The following is a 27,775-nucleotide window of genomic DNA, read 5'->3' on the forward strand; positions in this document are numbered from 1 at the left end:
GGGGATTTAGCTCAGTGGTTCCACTGCCTGCCTCAAAAGGACAAGGTCCCAATGTTCCATCCCCAGTGCCAAAAAAAAAAAAAAAGCTCTCCTCCAAAGCAGTGCTTCTCCACCCAGCAACACACAAGAATCACCAGGGTCTTGAAATGCAGACCTCCTGAATCCCACCCACCTCCCAGGACTCTGAAGGTTGGGCCTTGCAGGACAGTGTGCTACTAAAGAACATTCTCCAGGGCCCCCCACGGAGCCCCTAAGAATCAGAGGGACAAGAGAGTGATGGTACAGCTGCTGCCAGCAATGGCTTATCTGTTACTGCTCAGACCTTCACAGTGGGAGCTTGTCAAGCACATGAACAGTGGCAGAAGTAAAACTGAGAACCACTTTTCTATATAAGAGCAACCTGACAAGTTTCAGTTAGGACTTAGAACCAGGAAAATCTAACTCCTTAAAAGAACTAAAATTATTTCTTTATAATAAATGAACTAGCTAACAGACCATTTTCCTTTTTGCTCTGGCTACCAGGAAGCCCTGAGATCATACTTATCCTCACAACTAGTGTACCTATTTCTACTTTTTATCTTCAGAATAAAGTTTCTATTTTCCTGCCCTCATTATTGACACAGCTACCTCAAATCTTTCCTATAGAGATGGGGCATAAAGAAATCCAGTGAACAAGTGTTCATACAGCATTCCTCATCAGCAAACTTCTGTAAAGTTAATGTGGGGTGCAGCCCTATCCACAACTTCATGCACACAAAAGAAAGTTTCGCCTCTACAGAAGGTCCCCAACTCATAATGGTGTAACCTCCAATTTTTCAACTTCATGATTATGCAAAGGAAACATTCAGTGGAAACTGTACTTCAAATTTTGTATCTTATCTTTTTACAGGCTACCAACATGCTGTACGATACTCTCCGTACTTGGAAGCAATAGTGAACTGCAGCTCCCCACCAGGCACATGAGGTATTTAATACAGCCGTGTTCAACGAGTTTGCTCAGCCATGTGCTAATGAAAGTGTTCTGAGCATCTGCAAAATAGGTCAGGCTAAGCTATGATGGTTGGTTGGTCAGGTATACTCCATGCATTTTGGGTTGTGATTTTTGTTACCACAGATTGAACTCAGGACCTTGCGCTTGCAAGGCAGGTGCGGTGCCACTGAGCCAAATCCCCAGCCCCTCCATGTTGTGTTTTTGTGGTTTTTTTTGGTACCGGGGATCGAACTCAGGACCTGGTGCTTTCGAGGCAGGCAGCGGAACCACTGAGCTATATCCCTGGCCCTCTCCATGTATTTTTGACAGGACATTTTCAACTTATGATGTCTTCATTAGGATGTGAGCCCACTGTACCCCAAGGAGCTTTTTTATTTTCCTTTTCAGACCAATGTGCTGCCAACAGGACTGAGGCAGCCCAAGAGAGCCACTGGGGCTGGACTGAGTTCGCAGGGCCCAGTGGAAGCCGGCCCTCCCTTTCTTGGGTCTACTGGTGACTTTGGACAGAGTCTCAGCCCTTCCCAAGCTCATTCTTCACCACTTCCTTGTGTTGCCAGCTCCCGGCAAGGACCCTTCTTCACACCACCCCCTCCTCTCTGGGATGGGGTGAAGAAGGATCTGAACTTACCAGACCCACTCATCCCTGGACCCCCACCCAGGTCCCAAATAACCAGGCCACACATTGTTTCAAGTATCTGTCTCTTCCTTTCACTCTCTCAAAGAAAAATAAATAAATGAATTGCAGAAGGTGGCAGCATTTCCAGTCTTCCCCTGGCTCCCAGACACCAACCCCTGACCCAAGCTTGCCCTCCCACCCTCCCTCCCATATTCCCCACTCCCTAGACCCATCCCTCCCCTTTCCCCCCCCAAAAAAAAATTCCCAGGAAAAAATAAAAGCCACAGTTAGACCTTCCACTCATGCAAACCGGCAAAGAAAAAAGGTGGGGGCGTTTGGAAGGCAAGGGACCCACAGTGGAGTTCCCTTACTTCTCCCCCCAAAAACCACCTTTAAGAAGAAAAAAAATGAAAAAAAAATAAATGAGAAATCAAGGGATGTGGGGAGTTATGATGGGGGCAGGGGCGACCCCAGACCCTGCCTCAGGAGAGCGCGGAGGCCTGTGGCCCTGCATCCCTATAGCGGGTGCTCCTTGAGAGGGGCCCTGACTTCTGGAATGTGTGTGGGAAAAGATGGGGGAGGGCAGGCGGCCCCCAGTGGGTCTGTGTGTGCATTGGGAGCAGCAGGAACAGGGTCCTAAGGAGCGAGGGCTCCGAACCAGGAGCCTGGCTCCCCGCCCTACCCAGACCCCAGGTTCCTGGGGCTCAGAAGCCCAGTTCTGGGGTACGGGGATACATGCAGAGGAGTGTCCCCCCTCCAATGGGCTAGATCCAGTTAGAAAGGAAATAAATAAGAAGGGGTGGGAAGGAGGCTGGGGCTCGAAGGACGTAGGCGATTCAGTCCAGACCGAGGGCCTGGGCGTCGGAGGCAGGGCGAGTCCAGGCCACGCCAGGGCAGGAGTCAGAGTCTCTCTCGGGCAGGGACCCAGATGTAGGGCCCTGAGAGGTCCTCAATGACACGCTTCACCTTGTGGTAGATCTCTTCAAAGCTGTCGCCCTCCACGATGGCTGGGAGTGGGTGGAACAAGGAGTGAGGCCATGGCCTGAGGATGCCTGGCCAAGGGGAGTGGGGTACCAGTGCAGAGGCGGGGCCCCTTTTTCTAATTCACCCAGCTATGATCCACGGGGCTTCACCCACCCTCAGGGGCATCTCTTCCTAAACAGGGGCAGCTTTGTCAAATCTGAGCAAAAACACACTGTGTGTGGCCCCTGTGGTGACAGCCTCAGTGAACATTCACCTGAGAAGCACTCCGTGAACTCCTGCTCCAGCTTAGTGGCTCTGTCGAAGGCTTTGCGGGCTTGCTCCTCTGTGATCCGCTTATTAATCTCTCTGTGAAGAGAGAGAAAGATGCAGACCTGAGTGTGGGCCCTGCCCTGTCTTTTACCTCCTCCATCCAGGGATGTTAGGTTGCAACTGGTATTTTCTAATTTGGAGCTCATAGAAAAAATACAATTCCTGATATCCTCTGGGGCATGGGTGAGTGTCTGCCCACAACCCACCCAGCCTGGTGTGGGTGCTCCTAGGACCTCTCCAAAGCTCAGCCTTCCAGCCTTCAGTGCCACAGAAGGCATTCAGACTCCAGGCATTCAGGCCTGGCTTGCTGGGCCTGGCATGGCCTCAGGGCCTGCTGGAAGTACAGCCCTGCCTACTCTAAGGCAGGAGAGGAGGGGAAAGGCCTTTGGGCCTCCCTGCAACCTCTGGGTTCCAGCTCCCCATGCAGATTCCCCTTGAGGGCTGCTGGAGTTGCTGTCCAGGGTTCTGAGGGGAGAGTTCAATGGACAGAACTTGAGAGGTCCAGAACTGCAGATGTGGGGAGCAGAGGGGAGGCCCCCGGAACCATACTCACAGCACATTCTCCAGGGATCGGGGGCGGATGAAGATGGCGATAGGGTGCAGGTGGGCCGCCTGCAGCCGCCGCACGGCATTGGCTGAGACATCGAGGATGCAGTGCTTCCCCTGGGGGCAGGCAGGGTAGGCGGAGGGGGACCAGCAGGTGGTGGGAAAGGACAGACAGAGGTGCCAAGAAGGGACAAAGGATATGAAAAGGTGGGAACAGAGATTGGCCAAAGGGGAGACGACATGGATGCCAACAGATATGTGGGCAGAGTCATGGCAGGAAAGGGACGTGATCAGAAAGAGTGAAAAGACAGAGAGAAAAAGGAGAGGGAAGATGGAAAGCCAAGCACAGGGGGCAAGGAAGGGATGGAATGGAGGACATGATGAAAAACAGGCAGGGAGGTTACCCATGGGACAAAGGCAGAGCAGGGGCAGCAGAGAGTGGGTTGGGGGTGCAGAAGTGAAGATGGACAGGTAGAGAAAGCAAGCAAAGGAAAGAAAGGAAGTAGGATAGAGGGAGGAGGGAGGTGAGGACAGACAGAGGACAGACAGATGGAAGGATCAAAGAGAGACAGATGGGAAGGAGAGGAGGCAGATGGAGAAAGGAGCAGCAGAGGGAGGGTGACCAGGGTGGGGAGCAGCAGGGAAAAGGAGTTCGCAGAGGAGCAAGAAAGGCGAGTAAGGACCCCAGGAAAGGGAGGGGGCAGAGGAAAATAAGAAAGAAAGGAGGGACCAAGTTGGGTGAGGCCAAGCCATCAGAGAAGGCCACAGGAAATGAGGAGAAATGGGGCATGGAGGAGGGAAGTGGGGAGAGAAAGGGACAGATGGCAGTGGGGAGCATGAGGTCAGCAAGCGAGGGAAGCAGGGCACAAGAGAGCAGGCAGCCAGACAGAGTTGCCCAAGAGGATAAGGAGGTGGAGGAGCGAAGTGGAGACCCAGCAGGGAAAGAGACAGAGAGAAAGAGAGTTAGAGAGAGCTGGAGGGAGGCAATGGGGTGGGGAGAGGGCAAGAGGAAGAGGACAGGGTGCCCACCAGGTCCTACCTGCTCTGCCACCTCTCGCACGGACTGGACACTGGTCCCGTAGAGATGGCTGTTGTACTGGCCAGCCTCGATGAACTTGTGCGCCTGAATGTCCTTCTCCATTTTCTCCCGGGAGGACACAAAGTGGTAATCCCGACCATCTATCTCATATTCCCGCTTGGGCCGTGTCGTATCTGCCAGGAAGTCACCCACCCCCCCAAAGATCTAACCACCATCCCTCTATCTTAAAACCTGCCTACTTCAGCCAAACCCCCAGAGTGCCTAGCTGGTCTTCATAGACAGAGGCCACTAGGGAGCCAAGACTGAGGAAGGACAGACCCACCTCCCTTTGCACCCTCCGGGCCCTCCCAGGTTCTGGCCTGGGCTTGGCTACTGTGGAACATGAGAGTAACTGAGAAGCACCCCTCTTCTGAGGAACCCTGTGCCCCTGCACTCCAATGCCTACAGGCAGTTCTGCCTGGGGCCCTCACAAGTGGGATTCCTTGGGGCCCCCACCCCACTCCCATCTCCACCTCCATCCAAGGACCCAGCACTCACGGGGAACACAGGATCCAAACTTGTCAGGGAACTCAGAGAGAAGATCGTCATTGGCGCGGTCCTTGGTGGGCCCAAGGATGATGATGGGGCGAGCATAGTGCACTGAGGAGAGAAAGCTGGGCTTAAGCATGAACAGACCAGGGGAGCAGGAAGGCCAGGGCCATGGCAGGGACCAGAGCTCACCTTCCATCTGTGTCACTGTCTCATAGCTCAGAACTGAGTCTTCTCGACCTGATAAAAAACAGGGTTATCTTCAAGAATCTCCAAGACAGGGGACCTGGAGTCCCTGCCTCGCCTTCCTGAAGATGTCAAGGACAACTCAGTGCTCCTCTCCCCCCAGGGTTTCCCAACTGACCCTACCTACCCTGTGATCCAGAGCTGGAGCCCCAGTCCTAGGAAGAAAAAGCAGCCATGGTTAAGGGTTTAGCTCAGTGAGACTCCCACTCTGCCACCCAGCTCACCCTTCCTCCACCTACCTTGGCCTTTAACCTTGACCACTCCCGCCGCTCAACCCTGCAGGATACATGGAGGGGTGGAAGGTAGGGAAATGTCCAATAAGAAGCTTAACAACCCCACCCTCCAGCCCAGCTGAGAACCTCCCCAGTGGTACTGGGCCCCATGCACCACCATGAGGAGCTGTCGCCCTCACAGGTTCATAGGCGCCATAGTCCTCAGGAGGCCCAGCAGACAGGCCCCCAAGAGTCCCCTGCTGGCTGCACACCCTGGGAGGCCTTGAGAACTTCAGTGCCTTTAGCAGGAAGGATGCAAGCCCCAGGAGCCTCACCGCCGTTTGCTGGGGATGAAGCCAATGTCATCAGTCTCACTGTCAGAGTGGACCCGCCGCGCCTGCCACCACTCCTCATCACTAGCATCAATTACATGCAGCACGTCCCCAAAGCGGAAGCTCAGGGCCTGACTCAGGAAGCCGCAGTCCTTGGTCTTGTCATAATCAAACAGGGCCCTAGAGGACAAGGGTCTACAGTCAGGGCCTGGCTGAGGACTCCAGCAAGGATCCACCAGCCACCCTGAGAGCCAGCCTGGAGGTTCGGGGCAAGAGGTTTGCCACAATCTGTGGGGTATTGATGGTACACTCACAGGAAACCAAAAACTGCAAGGCCCAAAAGCTCTGCTATTACTCATCATTGCCACAATAATGCATGGTGTGTGTGGTGTGTAGAAAGCAAGAACTCCAGAAAGCAGTTTGCAATATGCATGCACCTAAGTTACCATGAATCTGCTCAAAATCATAAGAAAAAAGAAAAGAAAAAGGTCACTTGTTGGCAAACTTTGGTAACCCTTATTAGTATCTAATGCCTATCAATCAGTAACAACCCTCAGGGTCAGGACAGGAGAAGGACAGATTCTCTAACAGAGGGAAGATTCAGAGTAAGGAAATGGGACTGGGAAAAAGGGAAGAGACTCTAGGATCACATGATATCATCTGTGAGTCAGAAGCGAACAACCTTGGGGACTTTTTTGGACCCCCAGAGAGGGAGGACAGAGCAAAGCCTCAGGTGTAAGGCAGGTGCCTGGGTGGAACCAGGAAAAAGATAGCAATCTCAGTCTGGGATATGCTGAGTAGTCCATCCCTGTGAGATAACCCAGGAGAGACAGCGAGAAGCCAGATGACCAGAACTGCAGGTCTGGGCTTCCAAGAAGAGGCCAGGCCAAGGCTGACAGCTCTCAGAGACATCTGCAGAATAGAGTGACAGACAAGGCCAGGAAGGCGGACAGGATCAGAGAGACTGAGAAGAGGAAATACATCAGAAACCTAAATCGCAGTGACCACACTGGGGCTGGGGGCCAGAACGAGGAATCAATGAGAAGGGGAGCCTTAAAAAGGGAGCAAATGCTGCTGAAGAGACAGGAGAAAGGAGACAGGCCCAAGAGAGCTGTGGTCCATGTCCTCCTGACTGCCCACTGGGATGCCAAGGCTGGAACAATATTCAAAATATCCAAAGCTGGGTACATGATGTCCCTCCTAGCCACTCAGAGGTCAGGGTAAGAGGAGTACTTGAGTCCAGGAGTTTGAAGCTAGCCTGGGTAACACAGCAAGATCCTATTTAAGAAACAAACAAAAAAAGGAAATTGTTCTTTTTTTTTTTTTGGTACTGGTGATCAAACTTGGGACCTTGCACTTGCAAGGCAAGTGGCGGAACCACTGAGCTAAATCCCCCCAAAAAAGGAAATTCTATAGGCCCTGTATGGACCTTTTAGGTGCCCCATTGTGAAGTAATCTGGGAGTCCTTGAGGGAGTGCCAAGGTGACCAGGGCTAGGAGGTAACAGGGAGATGGAGCAGAGCTATCTTCCATTCCAAATGGAGTATTTCAGAGAGTTCACCTGTGTAGCTGAGCCTGTGAACACCAGCTAAGCACTGGGTCTGGGTGGGGGAGTGAGAATCATGCAGGATTTAGGAAGAGCTGGCAGAGGAACAGGGGGCAGGCATGGGAAAGAGGACTCTAATGGGGGCTAAGGGGCCCAGCCGAGGAAGCCTCTGACCTGATGTAGAAACCCCTTTTGGGGTTGCTCCGCAGGGAGGCAGTCCCTGAGCCCAGGCTGCTGTTCATGAGCTGTTCCCGAAGGTCATGGATCTTCGCCTCAAATCGGCTATACTCTAAAGAAGAAGGACAAGGTTTCTGAACTCTGCCTCATTCTACTGCCATCCCCTCCACCCTACTAAAGCCATAAGGTGAGAAGATGGAATTCTGAGTATCATCTTTTTTCTTTTCTTTTCAGTATCAGGGATTGAACCAAGGGATGAACTACAACCTCTTTTTTTCCTTTTTTGAGACAGGGTCTTGCTAAGTTACCCAGGCTGGGCTCACAGGACTGTACCACTAGCCCAGCCTCTGAGGACCATCTTAGGCACAAGACAGGGCACCTCAGGCCTGGTACCTTCTGGTTTATACTGAGCAATGATCGTGACCGTCTGACCCGCATTCTTCAGGGCAATGGCAGCCTGCTCATGGCTGGCATTGCGGAGGTCAACACCATTGACCTAGAGAAGGAAGAAGAAGCTGAGTAGCCAGAGACAGGAAGGCAGCATTTCCTGGGTCCAAGTGGAAGAGAGAGTAGTCCAGCAGGAGCACCAGGCTTCAGCCACCCAGCCCCTCCCCAAGAGCTCCAGGCTCTGCCTTGGGGGACAGGGGCAGTGCAGCCGAGGGTAGGCCCTCCCTCACCGACAAGATCTGGTCCCCTTTCCGCAGCTCCCCACTGAGGTCCGCGGGGCCCCCAGCCAGAATGAAGGAGATGAAGATGCCTTCACCATCCTCGCCACCCACGATGTTGAAGCCCAGGCCTGTGGAGCCCCGGTGGATCACAATTCGCCTCGGTTCTCGGGGAATGTCTTCCTCCCCCAGCAGATCCTTGGCCACTGGGGAGTATCGCCGAGGGGAAGTGGGGGTCATGGCTGTGGGGTAATCAGTGCCAAGGTAGCTGCTGTGACTGATCTCGTTGTCCAGGTGCTGGGAATATGCTGAGGGAAGATACAGGAGGAAGGATGAAACAGAAATGCAAGGACAAGAGCACCCACCAGCCCACCCTCTCCAGAAGGAACCAAGAGAGCCAGACTTGGGAGAAAAGGAAGTTATCCACCCTTGGCAGGGTGACAAAGGGAACCTCAGATCAGCAATGTGAGGGCCAGGAATTTATAAATGACATCAAAAAATGGTTCTCCCAAAGGATAAAGAATCTGAAGATTATATGACCTCAGTATGCCAGGGATGGTGAAGTCAAAGAGGAATATTAAGAATATGCTTTTGGGATTTTCTTGTCTCTCTCAAATCTCTTAACCCACAAAGTTTTTTTCTCCTGGCCATTCATTTGTTGAAAAACTAGGTCATTTGTCTAAAAGATTTATCCACGCTCTGTGAGGAAAATTCTAACAAGAAATTTCTGCTTCTATCCCTGTAGTCCTGTTTAACCTGTGCCTCTACCCATGTTTTTCCTATAAATTGGAGATTTGTTCTAGAGGCTCAATTAGATTCAAATTCAATGTGCAAGTATACTTCAAGACTGCACTTTGTACTTCCTACTGAGTCACCACATATTGAATATCTGGTTTTCTGCTATTATCATCAGCCTGGTCCATCCTTTATAAAATGTTATGTAATGGAATACCAACCAGTAAGTCAATATTTCCTAAATGTTTAAACACTAAGATAATTTCAAATAAAATGAAAACTACACATTGGTTTTAGTGCATGCAGGAGGACCAAAAAAATAATAATAAATCACTGTTTTTTAAAAAATCTCTTTAAAAGGGGGCAGGGGATTTAGCTCAGTGGTTCTGCCACTTGCCTCGCAAGCACAAGGACCTGAGTGCGATCACCGGTACCAAAAAAAAAAATCTCTTTAGTCAGGCATGGTGGCACATAGCTGTAATCCCAGTACCCTGGGAGGCTGAGGAAGGAGGATCATAAATTCAAGCCCGGCCTAGGAAACTAAGCAACATAGCAATATCCTGCCTCAAAATAAAAAACTAAAAACAAAAATTAAAAAAGGACTAGCAATGTAGCTCAGTGTGAAAGCCTTGTGTTCAATCTCCAGTACCACAAAAAAAATAAAATAATGACGTGTTCATTCAGTCTTTCACTTAAGTTTCTGTAGCCACTGCCTGGTTCTAATATTCACCAAAGACTGAGATATGATGATATTCTCTCTCACTTTTTTTCTTTTCAGGGGAGAATGAGAACATTTATTAGTAGGAGTTCTTTTACAAAGAACTGTCCTGGGTCAACTCTTTGGTATCCCAAGGTACAATTTGTACAGGAAAGAGAAGGTGGATGCTTGACTCTCTCCCTTTATTTATCTGTTTTCATAACAAATGAAAACTAGCATCCTCCAAAGGTACCAAATTTTTTGTCTTGTTTTTTCATTTTGTTGTTTTGCAATACTGGGGCTTGAACCCAGGAAATTAGATATCCTAGGCAAGTGTTCCACTACTGAGATACACTCCTAGCCCGAAATTTATTTGATCATTGTTTTAGTTTTTGAGACAAAATCTCACTATGTAGCCCAGGCTGGGCTCAAATTGGCAATTTTTCTGCTTCAGCCTCCCAAATGCTGTTATTACAGGAGTACACCCCTGCATCTGGCCTCCAATTATTTTTTAAGTATTATTATCACTTCATCAATTTTCACCTATTGAATGAGTTGTTGTTGTTGTTGTTGTTGTTGTTTGGGTTTTTTGAGACAGGGTCTTGCTATGTAGCTTAGGCTGGCCTTGAACTCACTACATAGTTCAGGCTAGTCTTGAACTCGTGCCAATTCTCCTGCCTCAGCCTCCCAAAGCTGGAGTGCTGAGATTATAGGCATGCACCGCCATACCCAGCTATTGAATGAGTCTTAATTGAATTTCAGGAGCCTCTTCAATGTGGCTCCTGTATCTTTGACTTGCCCCTAGTAGCCATGGATACCTTCCTTGTGTCTGGCATGAAAGACATCAAAAGTTATCTTACACATTGCTTGCCCAAGATTTGCAAGCAGCCCTTTTTCCAAGAAGCCCAGGTTCCTTTTGGTTTGTTATGGTATTTATAAATAATACTATGTGATTTTAATATGGTTTTGGTTTCAACTTTGCATTGCTGGGGATCAAACCTAGGGGTGCTTTACCACTGAGCTATAGAGAATTTTATTTTTTATTTTCAGACAGGGTCTCACTAAATTACCCATGCTGGCCTCCTGCCTCAGCCTCCCAAGTTGCTGGGATGACAGGTGTGCACTACCACGCTCAGCTTTGAACATGGTTTTAAGTATGACTTTATATTTAGTAGGGGCAGTCATATCTTATTTTTTTCCAAAATGTCTTAGCTATTCTCCCACACATATTTTTCCAATTGAACTTTAGAATCAACCTGCTAAGTTCCTAGAGGAAAACAATATTAAAATTCTCATCAGTAATGCATAAAATGCATAAACTAATTTAGAGGTTTGAGATTTTTCACTTATTAAGGTTTTCCATCTAGAAACAGTTTTGTCTTTCAGTACCATTTCATCATTTTTTTCATATAACTCTCACATTTCTTGTCGTTTATATTTTTATTAGGTGACAATAGTATTCCTCCCCACCCTATCCTTCCCCATTCAAGTCCTAACAATCAAAACTGTTATGACAAAACTGCTGCAGCAAAATTACCCTGGTTGAGAATTACTGCTTTAAAGCAAGATATATCATGTACAGGTACAAATTCCCTATAATGAATGTTATCATTATGTATATCTAAGATGTACCAATAACTGTTTGTTTCAAAAAAAAAAAAAAAAAACAAGAGCTGGGCATGGTGGAGCACACCTGTACTCCCAGCACTCAGGAGCCTGAGCCAGGAGGATCCTGAGAGTTCAAGGCCAGCCTGGGCTACCTTGTGAGTTTAACTCTAGCCTGAACTACATGAGACCCTATCTCAAAAAAAAAAAAAAAAAATGAGAGAGAGACAGAATTACTGCTTTAGAGCAAGCCAAAACAAGAATAAATAAATCTTACATTTGAAAAGACAGAAAGTATGGGCCGGGGATTTAGCTCAGTGGTTCTGGCGCCTGCCTCGCAAGCAGAAGGACCTGAGTTCGATCCCTGGTACCCCCCCCAAAAAAAAAAAAAAGAAAAAGAAAAGACAGAAAGTAAATTACCCTTATTTGTAAATTATACTATGGACAATCCAGATTAAAATCTAAGTGAATTAAGTGGCCAGGTATAGTTGCCTCAGACTCTGGGACACTAAGGCAGGAGGACTGCAAGTTTGAAGCCCAACCTGGGCAATATAGAGATTTAGCAAGACCTTCTCTCAAAAAAAGTGAATTAAATAAGAACCTCAGAAATAAAATGAGAGGTTAAGAATGTAGCTTTGGGGCCAGGGATATAGCTCAGTTGCACTTCGCCTGCCTGACAATCACAAGGTCATGAGTTCAATCCCCAGTTACAAAAAAAAGTAGCTGTGTAAGAGAAATAAGAATTCATATCAACAATATAAGGGAATAAAAAATAAATAAAAAGAAAATAAATGGGTAAAAAGATACCTATTTTATTTGTTTTTTTGGTACCGGGGATCAAACTCGGGTCCTTGCGTTTGCAAGGCAGGCGGCAGAACCACTAAGCTAAATCCCCAGCCCAAAAGATAGCTATTTTAAAATATTCTACAAGGGGCTAAGAGTAGAGCACTTGCTTAACATGTGAGGCCCTAGGTTCTAGCCCTAGGTCTAAAAAAATTTTTCTATAAAATTCTTGGAGCCAGGCATCATAGCACACACCCGTAAACCCAGCACTTGAGAGACTGAGGCAGAAGGGGTACCGTGAGTTCAAGGCCAGCCTGAACTACATAGCAAGACCCTGTCTAAAAAACAAAATAAAATCTTGGAAATTCCAAGAACAACAAAGATTTATCACATCCAAAAATATCAGTAATACCAACATTGAGAAACTCTGCTGTAAAACAATGAACGATAGGAGTAGTGATAAGAAGCATCCTTGCCTAAGTCCTAAACTAATGGATATACTGCTAGGATTTTATCATTATGAAAGGTTCATTGTTAGATGCTGATAACTACTCTTTATCATGTTAAGGAAAACTCTACTCCTAGTTTATTAAAAATTTCATCTAATAATAGATGTTGAATTTAATCAACTGACTTTCCCATATCTACTTGAGATGATCTTATAGTTTTTCTCACTTAACTTTTTTTTTTTGGTACCGGGGATCGAACTCAGATCCTTGCACTTGCAGGGCAGGCAGCAGAACCACTGAGCTAAATCCCAGGCCCCTCACTTAACTTTTTAGTATAATGAATCACATTAAGAGATTTCCATCTGAGTACACAGTGGAGTATGCTTATAATCCCAGCACTTTGGAAGGCTGATTCAGGAGGATCACAAATTCAAATCCAGCTTGGGCAACTTAGAGACTTATCAAGACCCTGTCTCAAAAATTTAAAAAGGGCTGGGGATGCAGCTCAGTGCAAAGGCCCTGGGGTTCAATCCTCAGTACCACTAAATATTTAAATAAATAAATAGGCTGAAGACATAGCTCAATGATACAGCCTGCCTGGGTTCAATCCCTAGTTCTGGAAAAGAAAAAGAGAGAGACAGAAAGATTTCCTAATATTGAATCATCTTTAGTTTTCTGAAACAAATCTTAGTTTGTCAATGTTATTCTCTTAATATGCTCCTATTTGTGTTCCTACTATGGAACTAAACCATTTATATCTCTATTTAGAACTAATCATGGTCTCTAGTTTCCTTCTTTTATGTTATCTTTGTGACCACTTGAACATTTGTATATATGCTGCTGAAGTGAGCACCTATTTGAACATTTGAATTGGCCTCATAAAATGAGATGAAAGGCCTTGTTTCCTACACTCTGAAAACACATAAAAACCATCTATTCCTTGAAGATTTGATCAAATTAGCATAAAACCTAGTGAGCCTTGGTGCCCTGAGGGCCTGAGGGAGAGAGGGGTATCACTGGCAATCTTTTCTAGTGCTACTATGGTGACTGATTTTCCATCTCTTTTCCAACCACTGGAAGGATCAGAAGTGTAACAATGTCATGAGGGTAAAGTACAGAGGAATGGCCACAGGAGCTGCCATGGGACTGCACATCATGGGGATGGAATGGTGGGGATGGGATAATGGGGAGTGTTGGGGTTTGGAGGGCTCTCACAGGTTGTGATGTCAGGGGGAGCATAGCTGTCACTCAGGTAGGCATTGCTGGGCTTGGCCACCTTTAGGTAGACAACATCATACGTGTTCTTCAGGGCTGCCACAGCGTCCTCATGCATGACGTCCTCCAGCCCCACGCTGTTGACCTGGGGTCAAAGGAAGCAAAGCTCAGACAAAGTAAGAAATACCCAGAAGGCAGATGCACTAGGGTAAGGTGGTAGAAATCCTGGTCCTGCCAGGGCCTGTGGGTGAGACCCAGGTTTGGGGCAGAAAAGTGCTGGAGGTCCTCACCGCCAGGATCTTGTCTCCAATCTGCAACCTCCCATCCTTGTGGGCAGCACCCCCTTCAATGATCTTCGTTACATAGATGCTATTATCTCCAGGGATATGCTGGTTTCCTACACCCCCTGCGATGCTGAAGCCAAGACCTGAATGCAGGAAAGTACAAAGGTATGGCCAGCTGCCTAGGAAGGAGCAAGACAGTTGGGACGGAGTCAGAACAAAATGGGTTACTACCTTTAGGCCCCTTGATGAGCTTGATCTCCATGACCTTCTCAGCCGGGGGCTTCCGGCGCATGACATAGAGGCGCACGATGGAGCCTGCCTCTTTGAGGGCCTCCACCGCAGCTGAATGGGTCACCTCCCGTACATCCACTTCATTTACAAAAAGGATGCTGTCGTTGACCCTGGGAGCAGCAAGCTGGGTCTAAGCCAAGAGCTTCCGGCTGCCCTTCCTTTAAAGGAACTAGCTTCCTATCCCATCTCCTTTTCCCACCTGAGGCGGCCATCCTGGGCTGCAGCCCCACCAGGAATGATCTTGGTGATGAAAATGGATGGGTCGTCACCAATGTGCGGGTTGTCAGTGCCACCTGCGATGCTGAAGCCCAGACCTGAGTTACCCTGAGAAGAAGGAGGGCAAGAGGATTAGCTTCCCTCACTGCCCAGTTCTGGAAAAGCTAGTGGGGAGGGGAATGGCTTGGAGTGTGGCAGCCGGAACACAAATGGACATGGGTAAGGGACTAGCCACCTAGAAAACAGGCACAGAGAGACACAGACAAGGAGCCAAAGGGACGGATGGAGAAGCTGGCTCACCCTTTCCAATGTGATTTCCTCGTATTCCATCTCCCCCTCAGTCCCATTCACCTGTAACTCCAGCACGGGACAGAAACACAGCAACAGTGAGACAGACATTCCAACCTGAGAATCTGTCCCTCTCTTCCCATGCAGGCACCCAGGCCCTCCCTTCCTCCCTCTTCTGCAATGGTCCAACCTCAAAATCTAAACAACTCACATATCCTGGGGCTTCTAGGGTGTCTGTGTTGACAATCACAGGAGGAGAATTGGCCTGCAAGGGAAGACAAGAGACGAAAAGCTGCCTGAGCCCTGGCTCCAAAGGGAGCCCATAACCAAGGGTGGGTCCCACCAGCCTAGCTCCCTTTTCAAATGCTTAACCAAACCTACTCCATCACCCTTATGGCTCCTCTAGGACCCAGCCTCAGTTCACATAACACACACACATATGCACAGATCCACAAGTGCACCGGATCCAACTCTACCCAGCCCAGGGCCCCTGCATGTAGAAGGAGGTATCTGAGAAGCAAGAAGGGAGAGACAGCCAGACGGAGAGGGGAGCAGCAGATGGTAAAGAGGGGAGAGGCTGGGGAGAAAAGGGAGCCTCTCACCGGATGTAACACTACAGGGTGTTACATGCCTTCTGTGCTACACACATATAACCAGGGCTCATGTCCACTAGGTCTTCCTCTCCCCCTTCCTGCCCTCCCTCTCTGTCACTATCCCCCCATATTTACCCACATAGCTTTATAATCCTACCCGATTTGTCCCTCACCTCATTTTTGCCCTGAAACCTGTGCCCAGCAATCCGGGATTTCCCCAACTGAAGGCGCCTCCCTCCATCTCTCTCACCCACCAATCTACCCCTTCCTCCAGGGACTCTGTTACCTAGCAACGGTATCTATGACCAACCAAGACCAGGGAGACCCACCTCCTGCAGGCCCTGTAGTCAAGACAACAGGCGGGGGCGTGGCCTAGGATCAGCTGGACTCCCAAGCGGAAGGGCTCTCCTAGCCCCACCCATCCGGCCCTGTGCCCCACTACCCCTGAACCTGGCCCACAGGAGGCCAGGCCGAAGAGGTTCGTGGGCGCAGCGCATCCTGAATAACCTGTCTTCCACACACCCCGGCGCCCCTCACCCTACAAAATGTACAGAACGTCAAAAGGGGGAAGTGGTGAAAGACATCCGGGTCTTAGCCTCCTCATCCACTCTTCCCCCACCCCCAGCTCATTTAGGAAAGGGTTAAAGTGAGGCGTGCCCAGGTCTGTGACGTCAGTGGTCTTGACGCAGCCCAGTATCGACTCCCAGGCAGGGCCAGTTTTAGGCTGGTCCAAGGGGCTTCCCCAATTGCCAAGGCAACAGAAGCCAGGTCTCCATGGCAATTGGGGTGGCCGCCAAGAACCTCCTTCCGGGGTCCCCAACCTATTTCCTTCTCAAATATTTATTTGAGCAGACCAAGAGCGAGGATTCCCCCTCTCCTTCAGCTATCCCCCTCCAAAAGGGTCTCTCTCCTACTCCTATTTCTCAATCCTAGAAGCTACCGGCCACTTTTCAGGCTCTATAATAGATTTCATATACATAATTCTAATAACACTACCCCGGACCCTCCACATCACAGCAAACACTGTTGTCTAGCTAACAGCCACTGACGGCCAAAATCTCATCCAGATGTTCAACCTACATGGCATACCCTATCCTCAATCACCATCTGGATTCTAGAACTTCGCCCCCTACCCAATCCTTCATCAGTACATGCCTCATTTTCGCCACCCCACCCATACCCTCCATCTAGATCCCAATTCTCATCCTCAGTATTTCCATACTCCAACCCCAGCCTCCATTTTTCATCAGTTTCCTGTCCCTATCCCACTCTCGAACCCCATCCCTTAGCAATCTCTTATTGTAACCCTCCTTCCTAATTTGATTCCCCAGAGAGACCCTCATCTTCCTCCCTTACCCTATCTTCAAACCTTTAAGATTCTATCCCCCAATCAGTCCTTCACTTCTCAACCCACTAACCATCTCCTCTGAAAACTGGGGCTTCTCTTGTTTCCCAGCCTTGTCCTGAGAGGTCTCACAATCACCAATGGCCTCCAGCATTCTCCTCCCTCTCCCATCTGCTTCCTGAGCTCTGTTCCATGCATTCCCTAGCTCCAACTCCCTTGCTTGTACTAACTGGCACCCCTCAAGCCTCCCTTCTCTGTCCTCCTCCTCCCCAGGGCCTTAACAGCCCTATCTTGCAAAGACATCTAGAATCTTCCTTCATTCACTGCAGCCACAGAGTTGCAAACAAATACATACTCTAAACTGTTCCCATTTCCAGGGCCTTTTCCTTCCTCTGAACCACCAGCTCGATCCACTGCCCAGACCCACAGCCTCATCCTTGTCTGTCCCCTGTCCCAGGAGCCTGACCTTTCCTATCGTCCTCCAACTCTTCCCCTTCCACGTCTAGTCCCAGGGCCTGCTGTGATCCCCTCCCTTGGTTCAGTAACCTCCCTGTTTCTTGTTGAAATGCCAACAACTTCCCCCTTCTTGGGGCATCCCATACTGCTGAACTCAGTGGCCCCCTTCAATTTCACTGTTTGACTGGTACTCTCCATTCCTATTCTTCCTGTGTCCCCAGAAGAGGAGGCTGAGGGGGAAGATGGAAAGTGGACTGGGCCAGAGAAGGGAAAGCACACTGTAAGCACAAGAAGGGGAGGGGGAAACAGGTGGTGGTGAATAATAATAGGGAGGGAAAGGGAGAACAGAAAGAAGATATGGGTAGAGGTGAGCCCGAGAGGAAGAGAGAAACTGGAAAAGGGGAGCTGGCTGACCTACAGAGAGGACTGATCAGGCCGCAGAGGCCTGAGCTGGGGATCAGCAAGAGCGGGAAGGAGATGCGTGGGAGGAAGAGAGACACAGCATCAAGAACCAGCCAGCCAGCCAGCAGGGAGGGAAAGACTCGGAGGGGGAGGAAGCACAGGAGGAGAGCAAAGGCTGGGGCAGAGGAAGAGGCAGAAGGGCCCCACAATGTGAAGTCTCAGGCCAGACAGATGGAAAGGGCTGGAGACTAAGGGGCAGAGAGAGCAGGGCCCAGAGGCAGAGGTGGGGGAGGAGGCAGGGAAGGGACAGGAGCAAGTGAGGGCAGCAGGCACTTAGAACAGAGCTCTGGACACAGAAAACGAAAGAGGAGGTTGGGGTGTGAAGGAATGAAGAAGGCTGTGGCATGGGGGGCTTCCAGGGGGAGGCACACGTCTCACAGGCACACAGCACGTTGCGCTCTAGACTCTCTCTCTCTCTCTCTCTCTCTCTCTCTGCTTTAGGCTACACATCCACTCCCACTTGCCTGACCTGTTTCTCCTTTGTAGGACTAAAGTGTTTCCAACACTTCCCACTCCCAAAACGCCCCCTCCCCCAGACCCCAGGAGCCCAAGCCCCAGATGCCCCTCCCAGCCTTCCCCCCATAGCTCTTGCCCTACCGGCCCTTAGGAGTTGCTGCAGCTCCGAGGCTCCGAGGGAGGGCCGCACTGGGGAGGGGGCCGCCAGGGTCTCCTACCTTGAGGGGGGAGAGGTGGGCGTGGCCCACGACCCCGTGGACGGCCTCGAGGTGGGACAAGTTCCTCTCCGCCACGTGCACCAGCTCGGGGGCGTTTACCTGGTTGGGGAGGTGGGCCGGGCTGTGCTCCAGAGGGGGCGTGTCTTCATCTTGGTAGCGGTATTTCTGGGTATGGGGACCAAGGTATCACTAGGCCGGCCCAGTGCCTCAGGCTCCAGTCGCCCGTGCCTCTTCCCCCAGCCAGTGCTGTGCAGAAGGCCCTGGGCCCTGACCAGCTCCTCCCCATCCCTCTCCTCCAGCCCATTGGCTCCCCTCTCTCCACCCTCCCAACAGCCCCCTCTCCTGCCAGGGCCTCAGCATCTCTCTTCTCCCCCCAGGCCCCATCCCCATCCCCCAACTCTCACTCTGCACAACCCTGGACCCTGGCCTTGTACCACACCTCCCTTCCTTTGGCATCTATGTCTTCACCCCTTTCCCAAGTGTTCACCTTCCTCTCCCTCTATCCTTCAAGAGCTCTAGCCCCTGACCCTTCTCCACAACCCATTCTTCACATCCCAACCCTAGCTTCCCTGCTTCTCTAAGACTCCCTTTTCTGTACTCCACTTGCTGCTCCTACTCTGCATCCCACCTTCATTGCCTCAGTCTCCCCATTGCAGCCTCTACCCCATGAACTACTGGCTTTCCAGCACCTTGCATGCCTGAGGGAGGGATTAAAGTCAGACCCTTCAACTGGGAGGTACTTAGCATCAGCACCCGCAGGCAAGGCAAGGCTAAGCTTGTCCCACTATTCCTTCACTGGCCTGGGTAATTCTCAAGTAGTCAGCAAAAGGGACCCAGAACTAGCCCTAACCCTGCATTAGCCAGAAGCTCAGCTAGCTAATCTGGATATACTAGAAAGGGGTGGATGAGATGAGGGAGGCAGAGGGGAACAGAGGAAGAAGGGTTGAGGAGAGGGCAGGAACTGGTACCAGGCCCACTGACTGGGGAAGAGGGTAATATCAGAGCCTCAGAGTGAATTTCTGGTCTCCTGCTAGCCTTTTGGGGTAAAGGCCTGATATGTCCAAATTCTCTGTCCAATTAAGCAGTTGCCATCTCAAGGGCCTCCTGTGCTAGCTTAATAAGGACACCAGTAAATAAGATTAACTGTGGGCCAGAGAGAGAAAGGGCAGGTGGTGACAGCATTCAATGGCAGCAACTCTGCATGGCTCCTTCCACATCTCTGCCCTCCTGTGCCCTTCTCCTTGGAAGTTGTCTCCCATGGAAGCAAAAGAGTCCAGACTCTAGGCTCAGGGAAGGATGAAGAGATTACCAGACACAGGGCTCCTTCAGGGACTGTAGAAGTCAGAATACACCACTGGTGCACTGGTAAAGAGGCACAATTTCTCTCCCAAAAGTTTCTGAGAAGTTGAGAGTACCTCAACATTTGGAGGGCAAGAGTTGCAAGATAAAACAGAAGGAAGGCTATCAAGAGAAATGCCTGATACTACAGTATGATTCTGAAAATTCTGAAGAGGAAGAACCAAAGCTGAGAATGTAATCCAACTTTGTGGTTAACTAAGGGCAACTGAGAGAATGGAGGAGGGAAATGGTCCTGTCAACATAAACACAGGCACACAGACAACTAGAATTAAGCACCCTGACATGTTTAAAGAGACTTTAAAAAAAGAAAATATGAGTTTATCAAGTATGGGTCACAGACTTACAGAGAGAATCCTGAACTGCAGCTGTCAATACCAAGGCCACAAAAAGTGGAGAGGTAGGAAAGTGAAATGAATACAGTCAAAATACCCCTCCTCAAAGGCTGAACCACCTTGAACAACAATTATATAAACTGAAAAGGTTGTTCATTTCACACCCTGAGAGGGTAGTCTTCAGTCTGGACAGTGCAGGAGCTGAGGAACAAAGCCCCAGAATGGAGGGATCCAAAAGGAAGGGGAAGAAGCAGCTCTCTCCTCTCACTTCTCAAAGCCCCCAGTTCCCTGCAAGATAGGGACAGGGCCAAAACTTGCAGCTCCAAGTTTTGGAGTCTGAGGAAATAGTTTGAGTCCAATGTTTCTCCATCTTCACCCCCACCTACAGAGAAAATTCCTGAATGTGATGAAGAAATGGTCAGGGTACACCAAAAGAATGGGAGCATGAACGGGAACATTTCGTTTATTCTATAGAGGAAATGAAAGTAAAGGTAAAACTTTCATCACAGTGAGACCCCATCTTTCCCTGCCCCACCCCATGCGCCAGGTGGTGGGGGGTGTCTGGCACTGAGAAGAGATTTTTTTTTTTTTTTTTTTGAGACAAGGTCTCGCTTTTGTGTTCAGGCTGGCCCTGAACTCACTTTGTAGCCCAGGCTGGCCTCCAACTCGTGGCGATCCTCCTGCCTCTGCCTCCCGAGTGCTGGGATTACAGGCGTCCACCACCAGGCCCGGCAAGAGAAAAGATTTTTTGACATTGCGAGACAACATGAGTGAAATGGGGAACACAGAATGAAGAACTAAAGTTCCCAAGATGTGGCTAAAGGAAGTCAGGCCTATGTTCAGTCTCTGGAAATTTTTGATGTACATGGGGGGAGGGGGTCCTGGAGGAAGAAGGTGGGGGACAGCAATTCTGAAACTTCATACTGGAGGTAGGGATGTGAGCATCGCTCAGTCCTGGCTTACAGAGCAACTAAAGCAGAACAGGAAGAAGGATCCCCCTCCTTTAACCCACTGGGCCTCAGGGCTCTGACGGTGACAACTAGGATGCTATTGGGACAGGTCTGCACACCCCTGACATAGTAGGGCCTGAAACAAGTAAAAGGCCTGGAGGGACACAGACTGGTCGCCAGTTGTTCCTTCCCCCTTCCCCCTCCCCACCAAAGCCCCAGTTGCACAGAAGAACCTGGACCGAGGCTTTCACCCCAAATAGAGGTGTGTGAGTTAAAGTAGATGATAATCAGGGCGACCCACTGCGCCTGTTTTGGAGAAGTTGCAACCCAGAGACCCCACACCAACCAGAGGGAAGAGCGACAGCACTTGAAGCTTGCACCCTGAGATTTGAAGGGTCCCAGAAAAGGGGAGCGGGGCCGGATCCCGTACCGCGGCACGTACCACGCAGAGACACATGGAGGCGAATCTGTTCCGAGCCGACATGGAGAAAGGGAGGGGGACTTAGGGGAGGGGGTGGGTGGGATAGCAAGGGTCCTGGGTTGGGGGAGGGGGAGGGGCAGAGGGGCGGGGGCTGCGGCGGCCGCGGCAAGAGGAGGCTGCGACGGGGGGGGGGGGGGGGGGGAGGCGCCTGCGCAGTACGGGAGAGCGTCACGAAGGAAGAGAGGGGTGAGGGGAGACCCTCTTGGCCAACTTCCCTGGTTACAGCTGTTTTACTGTGGGCTTCACCTTCCACAGTAGACTCCTACTCCGACCCCTCTACGAATACAGAGACTCCGAAAATTTAGAAATTTTACAAATTTATCTCTCTAGTTCTTAGGCATCCCTTATCCCACCTAATCCCAAACTCCCACCAAATCACCAGGCCCCTAACCATTCCAAAACCTCACTGGATATCTAATCATTACTGTACTCCCAGGGTACAGGGAAGGAACTGGCATTTCTCCTTCACTTTCAAGAACCCCTAAGGGATCTCAAATATCTCTCCCACCAGGCCCCAGCCCAAGACTGTGAACTTGAGATACCAAGACATCTCCTACTCTAACTGGAACCATTCTTCCCTGCAGTCCAGTCCCACATGATAACCAGACAATGTTTCTTTTAGAGTTTAAAGGACCACAGATCCTAGTTGTACCCTCAAACTAATATATCCCTTAAACCATCCCTTTCTAAATCATATCTATCCCCCAGTCCACTAGTAGAGACCTTGAAATTAGTGCAAATATTACTTTTGCGCTAATATAAAAATCCAAATAAGGAATCTTCAAATTTATTTGGAGGCCCCTGTCCAAATTACTGAATCTAATAATACTCTGGACTTTCTAATATGTCAGTCCCTAACACCACACCAGAACCAATCCAATTTCAGGGAATATTAAATCTACCTTAAAGCAGACCCTCCAAATTCAATTGCAATCTTTTTTATTTATTCTTAACCCCTTATATTAAGAAATGCTTGGGGCCGGGGATTTAGCTCAGTGGTTCCACCGCCTGCCTCGCAAGTTCAAGGACCCGAGTTCGATCCCCGGTACAAAAAAACAAAAAAAGAAAAAAGAAATGCTTCCTATCCTTTGCTTTATCCCTCAAATTAAGAAATTACTCCCTTTTCTGGCTGCCTTCACCACATCTCAACATCCCCTCCATGATTCTGAATTCCAATTTTGTCGAGAGATTGTTCTCAACTATATCTTCCTATACCCAAGCCTCAAAAAATATTCACCAAAGTAAGATCTGAGTTGAAATTTTCAGTGACCCACAAATCTTCAAGAACACCCCAAATGGACTGCCTCAAGTCTCTTTGCAGGCTTCCATTTTTCCCGAAACAACTGAACCTGAAAGCCTCTCTTTCAAATATTTTTCCACTGAATGCCCAACTTTCTAGCTCTTAAAACCAGAGTCTCCTCAAATCAGCTGTCTTCCTTCTATAAAATGCCCAGCCATGTCAGATAGGACAATTTCCGTAAAATCACGCCCATGCGTTGAGCAGCATCTGTTAGATGCGCCCCCAAGATGACCCCCAGTGGCCTAGTTTCATATCCAGATAGAAGGAGCTGGTGCGGAAGGGGCTGGACTCCAAATTCCTTTCAGAAATAGAAAATGCACAGGACTTGCTTCTCCACCAGTGGGAGCTACAGCCCATTAAGACCCTGCCCCATCCCCCATTTCCTTTTTCCCTCCATTTTCCGTTTCCCTGTTGCCTGGCAACGCAGCAATCAAGGACTTTGCTGTCGCCTAGCAACCGTCTCCCTGGAACATAGAGCAGAAGTAGGAGGGGTGCTCTGATGAAATCTGAGCAGGAAAATTAAGACATCAGAGCTCCCAACCCCCGGATTCTCCTTTCCAAAGACCACCGCGCCCCTCAGTTACGTGGACAATGCCCCCTGAAACCAGGTCTCCTTTCGGCACAAGCTACCGCGCCACGCCCCTCCGAGGTCAGTGCCGCCCTTATTTCGTCAGGTAACTCAGCCCCTCCCCTTTCCGAGGGTTGTTGCCCGCCTCCTCCGATAGAGTAAGCCAGACCCTGCCCACCTGCTACCAGGAGACCACGCCTCCGTCCACTTCCCGCCCATTCGCTCCCCCAGCCTCGCCCACATTGTCCTTCCGCCACGCCCCTGTCGGCCAATGAATGAGGCTGCTGGCCACACTGCCCCGCCCCCAGCATCTTAGCTTTGCCCAATAAGGACCACCCAGAGGCTTTAACCGCTTCGCCTCCGAGACCCGGCCAAATACCTCTGGTCTTTTCCCCACATCACCCCCACCCCCACTTGTTCTGCTCCGCCCTCCACCACCCTCGCCCGGCCCTCAAGTCCGCCACGCAACTTCAGTCGTCGCCGGTTACTATGGCAACGGCGGCAGCAGCGAGGGAAGAAGGGGGAGGGACGGGGGCGGAGTGGGAGAAAGAGATGCTCAGAGACAGAGACGCTGGCAGAGATATAGGTACCAACTAAGACTGAATGATAGCTAGATGTAAAGCAGAGTTTACACAAGGTGCAGGGCCTACCACATAATAGGCATTCAATAAATGTTCCTTAAATTACTCCGGCAGGAATCTGTAAATACAGGCTATGAAAAGATGGAAGGTCGTCAGACAGCACCTAGGAGCTCAATGACCACGAAGCCTTAGCATTCCCCTACCCCACCCACCCAGCATTTGGTGGGGGACAGAATCCATGTGCCCCCTGCTGGTTCCTCCTGGGCAACCCTCCGCTGCCCTGGATAGCAATGAACCACAACTCCCAACAGACTTGAGAGTACCAATACTCTTATCGCTTAGGCTTTTTGTGCCTTAGGGCCTTATGGGAGTTGAAGTCCTTCCCATCCCGAGGCAGACAAGTTTTCTGGCCAAGGAATGTGGCAAGCCTGGATCTCCACGCCTCAGTAAAACCCCAAATGCATGATTCTCCGTGCACGTCTTGCTTCAGAGATGCTCAGCCCTAGGCTCCATGGAAGAAGCAGGAGTTGGGGAAGGGTATGAATAAGACCCCCACCCCATCTAGAAGAGCTGCAGTGTCGGCAACCCCCTCACCCTTGCTCACATTAATGTGTTCACGTGTTGGAGCAGAACCTACACATTCCAATGGACATTCTACCTACACCTGCACACAGGGCACCACAGCCAAGGAGCCAATGCCAAGGAGCAGGCCTAAGACCAGGAGACAGAAGGAATACACAGGATCTCACAAACACTGAAAGGAAACCAGGCCAAAGAAACCAAGGCACAAAAATCTAGTGAAATTACGGGGACAGGAGGAAGAAACAACCCACAGAATGGGGCATAAGCAAGTAGCCCTGGTGGAGAGGGGTTGAGGGCTCAGGACCTAAGGGTCCTGAGCCCTCAAATGCTTCCAGTCATGCTCACACGTGCGCGATGCATGTGTACACACATGTGTGAGTTTGTGGCAGGGAGCATGTGTGTCCTCAGCTCCCTGGAATGAGAAGCTGCAGTTCCCACTAAATATAACCCCCTCCCCAGCCTGTGACTCACCAGGACCCCGCCTCCCCCCGGCCCCCACTTCCTGTCCCACCCCCCACCCCCCAGCTGCCTGCCACCCGCCCAAGCCTCCCTCCACACACCATGCATCCAGCTTTCCAGTCCCAGAGTCTGGAAGCAAAGACCTAGGAATCTGCATCCCACCAGGAGCTTGCTTGCACTCCCCATCCAAAATCTCCTTTCCAGGGGACAACCACACAACAACCTCCTGGGACTCCAGGCTGCTGCCAGCCACCACCTTTTCACCCCAGTAGCCTCTTTACCCTGTAACCAGGGTCATAAGTCCTCAGGGACTCTTATATCCAGGTGTCCTTCCCCACCTAGATCCCAAACATCAGGGGCAATAGTCTCATACATCTCTTCTCAACGCTTCTTGAGCAGAGCGGGCTGCAATGTGGGAGATAAGGATATTAGGCACATGCCTGGGCCATCCTCAAATTTTGCACCACCCACTGCATCCCCCTCCTCAAATTTCCTCTCTCCCTAAACCTATCAGCATCCTCAGGAGCTGGCAATCTCAGCTGTTGCAATCTTCTAACTCCCATAGGAGTACCCCAAATTCTAATCACACCTGGTCCCTTACCTCAGGTGATTCTGTATCAGGCCCCAGCCCTCTTACAACTCCCAACTCTCTCCATTCTATATCTGAACCCCAAACTAACAGTTCCCTCAAATCAAGAGGACATCCCCAAATGTATCCACAAGATGCTTGTTCTATACCCTGAAGGCCCACCTCTTCCTTCCCAGCTGACACCCCCAAACCTATTAGGCATTGGCAACCAATAACCTTTACCCTCATGCCAGGAGCCCCCCAAAATTGAACAAAGCACCTGAAAGCCTGCTTTCTCCCCAGGTTCCTCTTCAGAACCCCCACACGCACATAGCCCACCTTCCCACATACACAAGCAAGACTCCCATGTGAGCCTGTCTTCTCCTGAAATAAGATGCCCTCAGACATTGCCAGTGAACCCCAAAGCCCACCAAGCCCCACACCATAAAATACCCCAAATTTTCCATTTCTCTGCAAATGCAAAAGGATTGCTCCAGGAGGCACCTGTGGCCAAATCCAGCATTTTCTCAAATATGAACCCCTGAACTAAATTATGACCCCCAAATACATTTACTTCTGATACTCTCACTCCAGGGTCTCTAGCCCCAGATAAAGCCTGCCTATCCCCTCCCCTCAAATTCATACTCTCCTTTCAGTTTATAGTCCCCATCATGCTTACCTTGGTTGTCACTATACAGAGACAGTCCATGTTGGGGGGCCTGGCCGCGGCGGCGGGTAAGGGGCTCTGACTTCATTGGAGTTTTGTTCCTCCCCTCGGTGGGTTCTCACCCCTCCCCCCTCCGCACCCCACTTTTGCAGGGGGGGCCAGGATGGGGGGAGGGGTGAGAGGGGAAGGAGGAGGTTGGAGAAGGAAAGGGTAGGGGAGCGTGGGAGGGAGGGGAAGGGGGCCCTAAAAGGGGCTCCCCAGTGGAGGGGAGGGGGCTTGGGGAGCACACCCCGATTCTCAGGAGGGGCGGGGGCACCGGGGGCTGACAGCCCCTGAGTTCGGGGGCTGGGGCATGAGCTGAGGTGGGGGAGGGGAGCTGGATTTTGGGGAGCCCCGGGGTAGGGGAGGGTCTTGCCAAACGGCCAGGGGCTGGAGGCCGTGGCTGGGGAGTGGGGGGGGGGTTGGAGACGGCAGCGGCCGAGGGAGCCGTGGAGCCGAGGGAAGGGGAGAGAGGAGGAGAGAGGAAGCAGGGGGAGGGAGGGAGGGAGCTAGGAGCCAGAATGGGGGGGGTGCCTTGGCGGAGTTAACTCCTTTGGTGCTGGCAGGAACCCGGATAATGGGAAAGGAGATAGGAGAAACAGAGAGGCCCTGAGGCAAACATGGAGACGTGGCCAGCCTCCAGTAATGATAGCAAAAACTCTCAGGATGGATTTCATTTCTTAGAGGAGGAAGCACCCATATTTGACCTGGGAGCCAGAGCATAGTTGCTAAAATACTGATGGGGGGGCACAGTAGGGGGTACAGTATGAGGGAGGGGCTGGCAGGAGGGGATCCCTGGGGACCCTTTCTCTCTGGGGTTTCACAAGAGAAAGCCTGAAAAGTAATTATGTCATGGATCCTAATGTCTGAAATTGGGGCAGGCAAAGAAAAGGGGAAAGACTGCAAAAAGTGCATTCCCAGTACCCTCAGCCACTAGGCCACTAACTCAGGAATTTGTCACCAGGGCCCCCAAGTCTCAGTTTAATATTTGCAAGATTTTGCAGCTCCCTTAGGAAGCCAGGCACCCACCTCTGCTTCCTTACCTGACTCTCTGAGATGGAAACCGCGTAGTAGTCCAGGATGTCTGTCACAGGAGCAGAACTGAGTTACTCTACCCCAGCCCAGTTCCCTCAGGTCACCCTTGCCACCTTCTCTGCTATTTGTCTAATAAGGGAGGAAGTCTTCTAGCCAAGCTGGTTGATGAGGCTGGAGCACACCTTAGAAAAATCCTGCATGGTTCCTTCTTAGAACAAATACTCTCCCAACCAGCCTACATGAAGTTCAATACTTGTCCTGCAGACCCAGGCCAGCCCCTTTAACTGTGGACTCTCAGAAAACGGGTTACTTACCAAGCATGCCCTGGAATAGGTCACTGTGCAGCACCGTGAGGAGGGTTGGGGGGTGCCCACCACAATAGTGGGGAGGCCAGGAGCCAGAGGGCTGACCTGGGAGCTGGCAAAATGCAAGTGAGGGAGGACTGAGACCAGGAAGAGACTAACACAATCAATCATCTTTGAGTCCTTTCACCCCAAACTTCATGGAAAGATTCAGAGAGAAAGATCCCCAAGTCCTTGCCTGCCACTACACTGCCAGGCCTTCCCTCCAC

The 27,775-nt window shown here is 50.4% G+C and overlaps 1 protein-coding gene across 18 annotated transcripts; it reads right to left on the bottom strand.

Moving 5' to 3' along the window:
• Positions 1–1,673: 1,673 nt before the first annotated feature.
• On the bottom strand, positions 1,674–27,540 carry Dlg4 (discs large MAGUK scaffold protein 4). Of its 18 annotated transcripts, none has more exons than XM_087191715.1 (20): positions 27,519–27,540; positions 18,383–18,448; positions 14,965–15,018; positions 14,766–14,816; positions 14,449–14,573; positions 14,190–14,359; positions 13,965–14,101; positions 13,675–13,819; positions 8,203–8,498; positions 7,919–8,021; positions 7,523–7,637; positions 5,807–5,983; positions 5,499–5,535; positions 5,387–5,414; positions 5,206–5,253; positions 5,023–5,124; positions 4,486–4,658; positions 3,454–3,563; positions 2,845–2,936; positions 1,674–2,614 (listed from the first exon to the last, which is right to left on the bottom strand). In XM_087191715.1, the coding sequence occupies exons 4-20, from the start codon at positions 14,793–14,795 to the stop codon at positions 2,508–2,510; spliced, it is 1,995 nt and encodes a 664-aa protein (XP_087047841.1). In that variant the 5' UTR covers positions 14,796–14,816; positions 14,965–15,018; positions 18,383–18,448; positions 27,519–27,540; the 3' UTR covers positions 1,674–2,507. The 18 variants fall into 18 exon arrangements, with proteins under 18 accessions (XP_087047841.1, XP_087047840.1, XP_087047845.1 ...); XM_087191714.1 differs by having other exon boundaries at positions 14,766–14,824; positions 14,964–15,018; XM_087191719.1 differs by lacking the exon at positions 27,519–27,540 and adding an exon at positions 26,143–26,354 and having other exon boundaries at positions 18,284–18,448.
• Between the last annotated feature and the right edge of the window lie 235 nt (positions 27,541–27,775).

Source organism: Heterocephalus glaber, unplaced genomic scaffold, assembly GCF_053883595.1.
Source record: "Heterocephalus glaber isolate CG9 unplaced genomic scaffold, H.glaber_assembly_v1.0 deba00001564, whole genome shotgun sequence".
Classification (NCBI taxonomy): domain Eukaryota; kingdom Metazoa; phylum Chordata; class Mammalia; order Rodentia; family Bathyergidae; genus Heterocephalus; species Heterocephalus glaber.

What these genes read in the sequence shown, in the direction of transcription:
- Dlg4 (XM_087191716.1), bottom strand. Translation starts at nt 21,408, where the DNA reads ATGTCGGCTCGGAACAGATTCGCCTCCATGTGTCTCTGCGTGGTACGT. An exon ending in GCTCATCAAGGGGCCTAAAG is followed by an intron (nt 14,102 to 14,189) that starts GTAGTAACCCAT and finishes TCCTGCATTCAG; the next exon opens with GTCTTGGCTTCAGCATCGCA. An exon ending in TTCATCCCCAGCAAACGGCG is followed by an intron (nt 5,536 to 5,806) that starts GTGAGGCTCCTG and finishes TGTATCCTGCAG; the next exon opens with GGTTGAGCGGCGGGAGTGGT.